Consider the following 12403-nt stretch of genomic DNA (forward strand, 5'->3'; position numbering starts at 1 on the left):
AACAAAAAGTGGCTGTAGAGCAGTTGATCTGATTATTTTTAATTTTAAAAATTGTGCTAAAGCAAATCCGCAATTTAGCAGCTTGGTGTTGACTTGTATTTCTTCAGGCCTGTAATTATTGACTATTCAACTAGATTGTAAATTATTTGAGGGCATAGACTCTATGCGTTTATACCTTATTGGCCTTAGCATTTGGTAAATTTCTGAGAGGGAAATTAGTAAAAAGGTAAAGTAGACATTTTTATTAGATGTCTAATATGTGACAGCCATCATGCTAGATGCTTTCCCGAAATTATCTCCTTTAATCCTTTCAGCATTTCTGCTGCCCAACAATGTTATTCCATCAACTGATAAGAAATCAATATCCACAACACTTAGCACAGTGCCTGGTGCATATTGATCATTTATTACTTGTTGAGGAATGATTGTGTCAGTCAGGTGTTATTTGCCAGATTTGGAAACTAACGCTTGTTGATTTAAGCATGAAGGAAATATATTAAATGATATCAATTATCGTAGAATCTTCCCCAGAACAGAGCAAAAAACTGGATTTGGCATTCTCACAGAGAGAAATGGTGTCCAGAATCACACCCCCAAAATTAATCCTTTGAAGGCACACTTCCACCCCTACTAACATACACACCAGCCCTTGTGTTTCTGGCACCAACAATGCAGGGTACCCAGTCTGTGGCTGGAAACACTACTACTGGAAATTAGATGGAGCTGTTCCACCACTGCTACTTTCCCAAAACAGAAGAGACTCTGCTTTTATATGTCATCAGCTCTGATGTAAGAGTCTGAAGTAACGTGTTGAATAGAAGAGGCTGCAGATAAGCTTCCAACCATGGCATGGTTGAGAGTGAAAGTGTTGCTATTAAAAACTATGCTAGCATCAGAACACTAAACTGGGACATATGGTCGCCCTGTGTTAAACCTGTGCCCTAACTGCAAAGGAGACTTGGAAAGCATTTTTCCAGCTTCTATGATAAAATGTGATTTTGGCATCTAGTTAGTACTTTCAACATAGGGAATTTCCCAAATGTCAGAAGAGGTTATAAGGCTGGACTGGACAAAGGAAAAGTCAAATGATCACTACCAATTGGACAATTTAAAACTGCAGTTAATGTTAAACACTTGTCTTGGGTAACGATTAATGAGGTCTGAATCACTTGTTGTCTTTTCATTATACCATGTTTTATATATTACAGTATAACATTTTTCAGTTGAGGGAATATCAGAACCTCCTAAATAGCACTATAAACATACAGCATGCTAGGCCTCATGCTAATATATTGGGCCAATATTTGGGAAAATGATGCTCTGTCCAGAGTCTGAACTTTTTACATCTTCCATGAGGGGTGGAAGTATAATCAGTTTGAACAGTGATACTTGTAGAAATAAGGCCATGAGTACCTTTTAGATACTTACTAGTTTCCTGCACTCTTTCATTGTGCAAGGCAGATTTGATTAGAAGTGTTCCATAGATTTATGAGAGCTAGAAGAAAGCCTGCTTAATGTGGTAATGGGCTATAGAAGAGAAGTATAACTTTTTTAATCGGTTGCACTTAATTTTCTTTATTGTTGTCATTAATTGGCAATTCCCAGGAGTCTCTTAGGTACTTAGAAAAGTCCCTGACACTACACAGGAGGAGGTTGAGAAATAGAGAATTCTAGAAAACATATCTTTCTTTTGATGACAGTAAACGCTCAGGACAATGAAGATCATGTTCCACTCCATTTCTGTTCTCGCTTTGGACATCACAGTATAGTGAAGTACCTGCTCCAGAGTGACTTAGAAGTTCAGCCACATGCCGTCAATATCTATGGAGACACCCCTTTGCACCTGTGAGTATTATGTATCATTCCATAGGTACTCCAGGTATAGTGTGTGTTCCTTCCTACTATTCTCAAAGTATTTTCTTTATCTCTAGGGCATGCTACAATGGAAAATTTGAAGTTGCCAAGGAAATCATTCAAATATCAGGAATAGAAAGTCTGACTAAAGAAAACATCTTCAGTGAAACAGCTTTTCACAGGTAAAGGAATATTTAAGCACAATTGCCACTAAGTGAACACTCGTCAACACCAGAAGTCGTGTACGTAAAGCAAGAATGAATAGTGGCAGATGTTACAATCCGAGAGCAAGAGCAGAGGGTAGGCAGAGGATAGGAAGTCCAAGCTAGATGCACGGAAGAAAAGGTAGAGGCAGATGTTGCAGTCAGTACAGCAGATGGGGCTGGAGCCAGATGCTGCCTTGCTGGCAGCAGCTACAAAGATAGGGGCCGATGTTGCCAAGGCAACAGGCATGTCAACATCTGTAAGCATATTGCTTCTATTCCATTCCACTCTGCAGAAAGCTGCCAAAAGGAGCAGTGCCCATAATCCTCCTCCGACAAGAATCTCATTACCAGAATTCATCAGCATCAAAAGTGACATTTTTTTCCTTACCACTTAAACCTTATGTGCAAATGTATCTACCTATCTAAGACATCCATCTGTCAGCCTGTAAGAGCTTAGTCAGGGTGGCCACCGAGATACATAAGAAGGCATTAACTCCTTGCTGGGAATACATTAGAGTCCTTTAGAGTGAGCTCTGGAAAAGCACACTGAAGGAACATCTAGGTTTGGAAAAGTTGTGACTAAGAAAGAAAGAAAAGGAGAGAGGGAAGAAAAGGGCTGATAAAAACTCAAGAGGCATAAGTCCCTAAAATGTCCCAAAGGAAGGCAGATATTCATATAATTTAAAACACTCATTAACAGGCTACTGTTTTGCTTATTAAATAAAACTGTAGTCATTCAAATTGAGTAAACCTTGAATATAAGATACATTCACCTACATATTGCAGATCTCTCGGCTGGTTTGTAACACCTAAAACATGTATTTGAGACTAATGTGTTATTTATATAGTGTCTGTACCTTGCTGGTGAATAATAGAAATGAGAGACTAACTACTGATTAATACTGAACTAAAATTAAGCTTATACTTTTGCATCAGGCATCAACGTGTCAAATCTCACTTGGGTTTTCCAGATTTGTCTTACCAGGCAAAGAGGTCAGCCAAAGGCGAGGTGAAGACAACTTCTGTTTATGGAACAGTGAATATGTGCTGGATGATTTGCATCCATTATTTCATTTAATCCTCATCACCATTGTATGAAGTTGGATATACTATCCCTTTTTTACCAGTGAGAAAATCGAGGCTCAAGAAAACTAACTTGCCAAAGATTCTTATGGCTAGAAAATTACGTATTAAATGCCTGTTGCTGATGCTGCTGCTAAGTCGCTTCAGTCGTGTCTGACTCTGTGCGACTCCATAGATGGCAGCCCACCAGGGTTCCCACGTCCCTGGGATTCTCCTCCAGGCAAGACTGGAATGAGTTGCCATTTCTTTCTCGAATGCATGAAAGTGAAAGGTGAAAGTGAAGTCGCTCAGTTGTGTCCGACTCTTAGCAACCGCATGGACTGCAGCATACCAGGCTCCTCCGTGCATGGGATTTTCCAAGCAAGAGTACTGGAGTGGGGTGCCATCACCTGCTCTAATTAAATGCCTGACTAATTCCAAATGCTGTGTTTTTATGTATCTTCATGATCTAGTACCAAAATATTTTGCCTATTTTCTACACATTCTGTCACAGAACAGATGCACGAATTCATTAGATCATGCCTTCAGTCAAAGTGGACCATGGAATCTGTCCCTAAAGGGGGCAATCGGGAGAACTGATATTTGTGAGGTACTCAAGTCCACTTTTTCCAATAGGTCATTTTTATGGAGGCTGACACCTCAGTCTAGTTTTCGAATCGTTCTGCTACTCTGTGCACACACTGAAACCAGTTATAATCTGAGGATTATCATCACCTTCAGAAGATTGTCCATAGGAGAATATGAGTGGTGTTACTCAGTCGATCAGTCATGTCTGACTCTTTGTGATCCCATGGACTGCAGCACACCAGGCTTCCCTGTACATCAACAACTCCCAGAGCCTATTCAAACTCATGTTCATTGAGTCGGTGATGCCATCCAACCACCTAGTCCTCTGTCATCCCCTTCTCCTCCTGCCTTCAATCTTTCCCAGCCTCAGGGTCTTTTCTAGTCAGTTGGCTCTTCGCATTAGGCAACCAAAGTATTGGAGCTTGAGCTTCAGCATCAGACCTTCTAATGAATATTCAGGATTGATTTTCTTTAGGATTGGCTGGTTTAATGGCCTTGCAGTCCAAGGGACTCTTAAGAGTCTTCTCCAAAACCACAGTTCAAAAGCATCAATTCTTTGGTGCTCAGCTTTCTTACAGTCCAACTCTCACATCCATACATGACTACGGGAAAAACCATAGCTTTGACTAGATGGAACTTTGTCGGCAAAGTATTGTCTCTGCTTTTTAATATGCTGTATAGGTTGATCATAACTTTTCTTCCAAAGAGCAAGTGTCTTTTAATTTTGTGGCTGCAGTCACCATCTGCAATGATTTTGGAGCCCAAGAAAACGTTCACCACTGTTTCCACTGTTTCCCCATCTATTTCCCATGAAGTGATAGGACCAGATGCCACGATCTTCATTTTTTGAATGTTGAGTTTTAAGCCAACTTTTTAACTCTCTCCTCTTTCACCTTCATCAAGAGCCTCTTTAGTTCCTCTTCGCTTTCTGCCATAAGAGTGGTGTCATCTGCATAGCTGAGGTTATTAATATTTCTCCTGGCAGTCTTGATTCCAGCTTGTGCTGCATCCAGCCTGGCATTTCACCATGATGTACTCTGCATATAAGGAGATTAGTGAAGTGAGTTAAAAGTATGTATTCAATTGTTTTATTTTGTACAATCCTGTGGCTACTAGGAATAACATATTAATATTCTATTCATTTTAAGTATATATTTATAAGAAATACTTTTACATGAAGAGCTCACTACAATTATGGTTTTTTCTATGTACAAATCACAGTGCTTTGCACATAGCACTCGGTACATTTCTGTTATTGTTTTCATATGCTCTATGTACACACATTTGTATACACACTTGCATATATATATATATATATATATATATAAAATGTATGTTCAGAAATTATCATTTCCTGTAAATAGTTACTTTGAAAGGAAACAATGAGGGAATTCAGACAAACATTAAAAGTATAGTGTTAAGAGTCCTATTAACAAATAACTAATGGTGATAGAATCTATTACACTAATAGTGACTTTTTATTCACTCAGCTATTCAAGAGAAACTTATTAAGGAGCTATATTGTGTTGTCGCTGGTAGGAACATTGACATGACACAATCCCTTCCCTCCTTAAGGAAACTCTGTTGTAAGGCATCAAAGCACACACAGGTGTCCATTATCATAACACAATATGAAAAGCGCCATAAAACTGATCTAACAAGGAAGCAGAGGAGATAACAATGAACTCAACGTTTGGTTCATGAGAAGACTTCATAGAGGGAACATCAGTTCAACTAGATAAATAGTGGCATTTTATTTAAAGAAAATAATAAGAATCTATGATAACAAAAGGATTTAGGCAAAGTCATCCCAGGAAGAGGAAATAGTAAGACTCAGTGAATGACCTCTTCTGGAACAAACCTGGAAGGAAAAATCCCTATTTTTCTGTACTGTCCCATAACACACAATACCTCACTTCCAAACATAAGATACCAGCTGCGTATAAGGGTTTTCTACACCAAACAGGTCTCCAGTTCTCTGAAGTCACTGAGTGGGTGTCCTCCAGTTCAAATTATTTTTGACACTACCTACCTGGAATTAGCATCAGATTTCACAGGGCTGTCTCTCCTGCTTCAGAGGTAATCACAAGTGTAATGTTTCATTTAAATTTCTCAGAACCTTCCTGGATTCCTTCATTCCATTCAGTTTCCTTGCAGAACGCCTAGAAAAGAAGTCGTATCATAAGAACTATTTAATAATTAATAAGAAAATCCTAGAAATTTTATACAGCTCTTTTCTTAAAGGCTCATCTTTGAGAATCTTCAGGATTGTATTGCTTTCTGTGCTTTTTTTTTACTTATCACCCCTGCTTCTCTCTCCCTTCCTCCTTCTCTCTTTTCTGGCTTTTTGGCACTCTTATGTAAACACCAGCATCTAAAATAGCCTGGGTAAATCAGGGCTGCTTTAATTTTCTAGGGCTACCATAACTAAATACCATGCCTTGAACACCAGAAATTGATCTTCTTATAGTTCTGGAGTCTGAAAACTCAACATCAAGATGTCAGGTTTGGTTTCTCCTGAGACCTTTCTCTTTGGATTGCCAATGGTCACCTTCTTTTCTGTCTCTTCATGAGCTGTCCTCCTGTCCCTGCCCTAATCTTCTAATCTTTCCTTCTTGTAAGGACACCAATCATATTTGATGAGGGCCCAGCCCACCCTAATTAATCCACTTTCACTTAATTACCTCTGTAAATTATACCTCTTTAAACTATAGTCACATTGTAAGGTTATGGGAGTCAGAGCTTCAACATATTAAATTTGGAGGGCACACATTCAGTCCATAAGAGAGGCCTTCTATTTCCCCTGTTATATCTTTGCAGTGCTTGTACTTATGGCAAGAGCATTGACCTGGTTAAATTTCTTCTTGATCAGAATGTCATAAGCATCAACCACCAAGGAAGGGACGGACACACAGGTAAGACTGTTGTGAGAACATCAGTTTCTGATGCATATTAATGCTCAAGAGAAGTATGGTCAAGAGGGAGAGGAGCAGTGGCAGTGGTTAACCCCAATGACAAGGAATATTTTATCAATGACATTTTTTAAATTGATGGTGCATGGTGATAATAGAAAACAGACTGACTTTTGGTCAGTTTCATTTTTGTGCAAAAGTATTTACAGTCAATGCATCCATTATGACCTGCATCAGGAACACACTGATCGCACTGTCTTACCCTTGGTTTACTGCTGAAAAAAATTTTTTTGTTTGTTTGAGGTCTTTATTCTCTGATTTATACAAAGATGCTAATGTTTGTTCTGGTAATTACAGTGGATGTAAAAATACTAAAAAGTGTGCTTGAGCAAAAGGTAGTCTCTCTATATATCAACCAGATACTTCTTTAAAGTACGTCTTTTTTTCTCAAAGATAGAATTAATTATCTGTCAGAGAACTCAGCTTTGGTTATATATCTCTGGCAACAGTGCTGTTATGTGGTAATGACTATCTGGCAACAATGCTATTATGTGGTAATGACTATCTTTTGAAAATTGGGGTTCAGCTTCCCTTTTCTCCTTTCATATTTCCATTCTTGTTCTATTATAGGGCTGCACGCTGCTTGCTTCCATGGCCACATTCGCCTGGTCCAGTTCCTCCTGGATAATGGAGCTGATATGAATCTGGTAGCTTGTGATCCAAGCAGGTCTAGTGGGGAAAAAGATGAGCAGACGTGTTTGATGTGGGCTTATGAAAAAGGTATATGTTTCACCATTGCGTTGCTGTAGTGATAACACTGAGCTGTGAGCACTGCTGACGTCGTTACATCAGTAGTTCTTCTGCTTCCATGACTTGTATACTCCTATTTCCTTTGGAGATTGTATTTGAATCACTAGGAATGTGGATCAAAGAGTACAGTAGGGAAGGCAACTCCAGGGCTGCAGGTGAGCTGAGGGCACTTTTGGCATTGGCATTTTGAAGAGAGAAGGAGCTGTCACATTTCTAGTGCCTGGAGAAACAAAATTGTGATAGGCAACGTTAATTACTTTGTTGGAGATATAGAGCTAGTCTTCACCTCTTATATGGAAGAATTTGGATGTGGATTTGAATTATTAAAGTTAAATTAATGCAAAGAAAGAATGAATGCATATTTGTCGTATCTAACCCTGCTAACAATGTCTGTATTTGAAAAAGTAAGGGAACCAATGTTCAGTGCTTAAGTATAAACTTATTTGAGCTCAAAGTGGTGAAAGCTTGGATTGGAAGAACATGGAGCTTAAATCAAACTATAATGCTGATCTTGGGCAAGTTATTTATACTTGCTGAACTTTAGTTTTTTCATCTGAAAAAATGAAGACAGTAGCAACTTCATGAGATTGTAAGGATTAAATGAGATAATATGTGCAAATTGCCTATCACAGTGACTGGCACAAAATAAACACCTAATACTTGGCATATTGGCAATGATAGTAGTGGTTATAGTAGTAGTCCATAAATAAAGAATGAAAATGAAAACTAATAAATTTTCCTTTTAAGGGAAAGGAAACTAGAGACAAACAGAAGGTAAAATATGATTTTGTCATTTTTATTGAGATATATTATACCTCCTAAGCGAGCTCTACATAAACCACATAAACAGAGTTTAAATCTTCAGGTGAGATGGAATAGTATTGAAATCAGAGAGATACAACTAAATACTGTAAAATATATCCGATTTTGATGTCTGCATTGCCTTATTAGGATGTTCAAAGTACGTAAAGAAGTATTCTTATGTTTTTAAGTATTAGAACACCATGCTTACAAGAACAGTTACTAAACTGGAAGATTTCTTAGGCTGTCAAGGTGATCTAAAATATTTTCTGTCTGAAGTAGGACATGAAAGTCCATTAATGAAAGGAGAGATGAGGTTTGATGGATAGAAATAGAGAGCTATTGTAAGCACATAGACAAGGAGAAAGAAAAGCATATAGGTCTGAAGACTGCTAGTGAGGAAATGATAAACAAGTTACTCTACAAAAAAGAAAAGTGAAAAGACATGGAATAACAAGGCATGAGTTAAGATATAGGCCTGTTATGTTTTTACTTTTTATTTGAGTATTGTATAAATACAGGTACACACAACACACACACACACAAACACATGTCTGCACATTATAGCTCAAAGAATTTTCACTAACTGAACTCACTAAGCATTCAGATGAAGAAACAACATGATCCACACCAGGAAGCCCCACTCACATTGTGTTCAGCTCACTCACCAAAAAGTGGTATCACTGCCTTCTTGAGGCGTAGATTAGCTTTACCTCTTTCTGTACTTAATATGGATGCGGGTTCAATCCCAGGTTTAGGAAGATTGCCTGGAGATCACTTGGCATGGCAACCCATTCTTGCCTGGAGAATCTCACGGAGAGAGGAGCCTGGCAGGCTACAGTTCATAGGGTCACAAAGAGTCAGACACGACCGAAGCAACTGAACATGCACACATGCACTTAATATAGATGGCATGCTGTGATGTGTACGTCTTAATGTCCGACCTGTTTAGCCCAGTGAGTTGCAAGATTCATCCATATTGTTGCATACAGCTCCAGATCATTCATTCTTATTTTATGGTATTGTTTTTAACTGTATTACAATTTATTTATTCTGCTGTTTCAGGGTTTTTGGATAATTGAGAACTATTAGGAACACAGCTGTTATACATGTACATATCACATACATATCTTTTGATGAATATCTATGCACATTTCTGTTAGGTGTAACTGCCTTCTAATTTGTATAAAGGGATGTCCAGGTAGTTTTGTATTTGTGTGTCAGTTGAAAAAGTTTATTTGTTCTTAAACCTCAAGAGGCCTTACTAAGTTCTAGTTATGTTGCATTAATTCCAATGATTCTCAGATAACACCTTTCAAGAAATCTGAGTTTCAGAGAAAGATTTTACAAAGCATTAGTCTTCCGGCAGACAGCTCAGAAATAGCTGCTGCAGCCAGCTCTTCACAGGGTTTGGCTTTGTTTGTTTTTAGTTGATTGAGAACGATGGTTGAAAACTGGCTTTGCTTTTATTTTCTGTGGAGTTCTACACTTTATAAAACCTTGAATCATTGTGCAAGCTCCTAAGATTTCCTACCAAAAGACAACAGCAAAAATCCTTTAGCTTAGAGGATTTACCCACTGGTCTCTGCAACATATGCCATACTTGTCACCCTTATTTGTTCAACTAATGTGGCAGGCATCAGTGTTGCATTTCATTATTACTATGAATTTTAACAAATTGAATGTTACCACTCAGGAGACAGATGGATGTTTTGCATATGTTCTAGGGCAAAGCAAGTCAAAGCAACAAAATAAAACTGTTGCTATTTTCTCTTGCTAGAGAAAGGTTTCTTTGTTTTCATGTGTTCAGGGAGGATTGACATTTCATTGTTAAAATATTGTCCTCAGTGCACTGTCCCTGTTTTATTTGGATAAATAGTTTACATTCTCCTTCAGAGAGGGAGTCACCAAATTAATTGATCTGGCATACCAAGGATTTTCTGAGCTGCTTGGAAATGGAGTTGAAAAAGCACTAAAACTTAACTTGGAGTTCTTTCTTCCTGAAATAGAGATGATGTATAATAGAAGTGACCCCACCATGGTTTGCCTGTATCCTATCCAGTCCTTAAAGGAGAAAACCCAGAAAAGAGCTTTATAACCAGAGTCTATCTGTTTGAAAAGGATTGCTTTTGGATGTGCCCTGTTTGAATAGCTCCTCCTAGTGTACCTTCGAAACAGAAAACTAGGAGACTTTTTCAACAGAACTCATCTATGAATGATTCTAAGGCCAATTTTGCATCTGTCCGAAACAAAATTGTTAGCTGACCCACTCTACTATTCTGTTATCACACATATACAGCTGCTTTGGAGTTCTGAAATAATTATCTACTGTCTTTTAGAATACTTTTAGAAAAGAGTTTGCTCACTATGGCTCCCTGTGGGATCAAGTATAAAGAATATTTTCTATTTACATAGTCCTTTTAACCTAAATATATCAAAATCAATCTTGGAAATAATTTTCCCAGTGACCTTGGTTCTATACAGAAGCCTACTGGTTAAGTTTCAATATTTCTCTGCCAGACTGCTCAGAGCTCCAATTTTACAGTACTTAGTGTTTCCTCTCCCCAGTCTGTCCTCCCTCTTCTTTTTTACTCTTCTAAGAGTAGCCATATCTGGCTCACTCACTGGGATTTGTTCTGCCCTTCCCCTGGGGTACAAAGGACTTGTATAAATCAATTTAAATTGGCCAGAAGAAATAGCCAGCAGCCTGCTTATGTTCAAATCCTCTGCCCTAATCACCAGTATGGAAAACTCATTGAAAAGAGCCACACATAATCTTACATCCATTGCATTAAAGATGAAACTGCCGAATTGAAAAGATCTCAGCCAATTAGAATTGAACACATAGCTCAATAGTGTGTCTGGCAGTTAGATTTGAAAAGGCTGCTTTTGATAAAGAAAAGCACTCCTTTATGTCAGGCTGTTTAGGGTCAGAAAATAACCCAAACCAGAAACAGAACTAAAAACTTCTTATTTGCTTCAGTACTGACACCAGTTAAAGTAATTTACAGAGGCTCCTATTCCAATATCTAATTACCCAGAATACAATATTTGTATATAGCAGAACTACTCTAATTCACAGTGACAGGGAGCTGCAGTTGGAAAATTAGTGAGTAAGTGAGCAAAAACAATAAAAATCAAGGCTCCTCTACCATGATATATACTTTGTTCATTCCTTTTGACAAGTGTAGTATGGTGTGAATTATTTATAGTAAACGTACCATAGTGTATTCTCTAAAAGTAATGAAGTCTTATAGTTGTGAGTTTCTACAGTTTTCAGCCAGTAAAAAATAACTAAGAGATAAGGGTGAGGGAGGAGTAGAAGGAAGGAGAAGTGACTTCATTAAATTTTTTGATAAATCTTCATCCTTGGTTTATAAACTCTCAGTCTTTTTCTATGTTGAATTCTTACCTACTTGGAGTTTAGTTACTTAGTTTAATAAACATAGTTTATTATGCCAAGGTGGATCGGGATGAGGTAGAGGAAGGAATAAACAGAATGTTTAGGTGGTGTTTAAAATTCTATGTGTAATTTTCTGTCTCCTGGTTCTCTCTCTACATGTTTAGTTAACTCTGTCTCTTTAAAAAAATAAATAAAATAATACCAGCTTTCACTTTTCACTTTCATGCATTGAAGAAGGAAATGGCAACCCACTCCAGTGTTCTTGCCTGGAGAATTCCAGGGGCGGGCAGGGGGGCGTGGTGGGCTGCTGTCTATGGGGTCGCACAGAGTCGGACACAGCTGAAGCGACTTAGCAGCAGCAGCAGCAGCAGTAGCTCTCATTAGAATAGGAAGAACCTTTATTCTAGTAGGGGGACAATACAAAAAAATTTTGAAACATAATAACTATATGTGAAAATGTATACATTAATACAACTAGTAGCAGAGAACTTTACACTCGTTAATCACTTATTACATATGCATATGTACATGCATGCATGCTCAGTTGCTCAGCTGTGTCCAACTCTTTGCAACCCCATGTACTGTAGTCTGTAGGCTCCTCTGTCCATGGGATTCACCAGGCAAGAATACTGGAGTGGATTAAGGGATCTTCCCAACCCAGGGATCGAACCCGAGTCTCTTGCCTCTCCTGCACTGTCGGGTGGGTTCTTCACCACAGATCCAACTGGGAAGCCCCACATATGCATGCATATATATATATATACATA

The 12403-nt window shown here is 38.3% G+C and overlaps 1 protein-coding gene across 2 annotated transcripts in view; it reads left to right on the forward strand.

Moving 5' to 3' along the window:
- Positions 1-12403, forward strand: part of TNNI3K (TNNI3 interacting kinase) — a 339724-nt gene that overhangs the window by 107332 nt on the left and 219989 nt on the right. For both annotated transcript variants that reach the window (XM_027971210.2, XM_042249786.1), the window contains exons 8-11: positions 1701-1845; positions 1932-2036; positions 6531-6625; positions 7253-7402. In XM_027971210.2, the coding sequence (XP_027827011.1) occupies positions 1701-1845; positions 1932-2036; positions 6531-6625; positions 7253-7402 (495 nt within the window). The remainder of the gene's footprint in view (positions 1-1700; positions 1846-1931; positions 2037-6530; positions 6626-7252; positions 7403-12403) is intronic.

Source organism: Ovis aries, chromosome 1, assembly GCF_016772045.2.
Source record: "Ovis aries strain OAR_USU_Benz2616 breed Rambouillet chromosome 1, ARS-UI_Ramb_v3.0, whole genome shotgun sequence".
Classification (NCBI taxonomy): domain Eukaryota; kingdom Metazoa; phylum Chordata; class Mammalia; order Artiodactyla; family Bovidae; genus Ovis; species Ovis aries.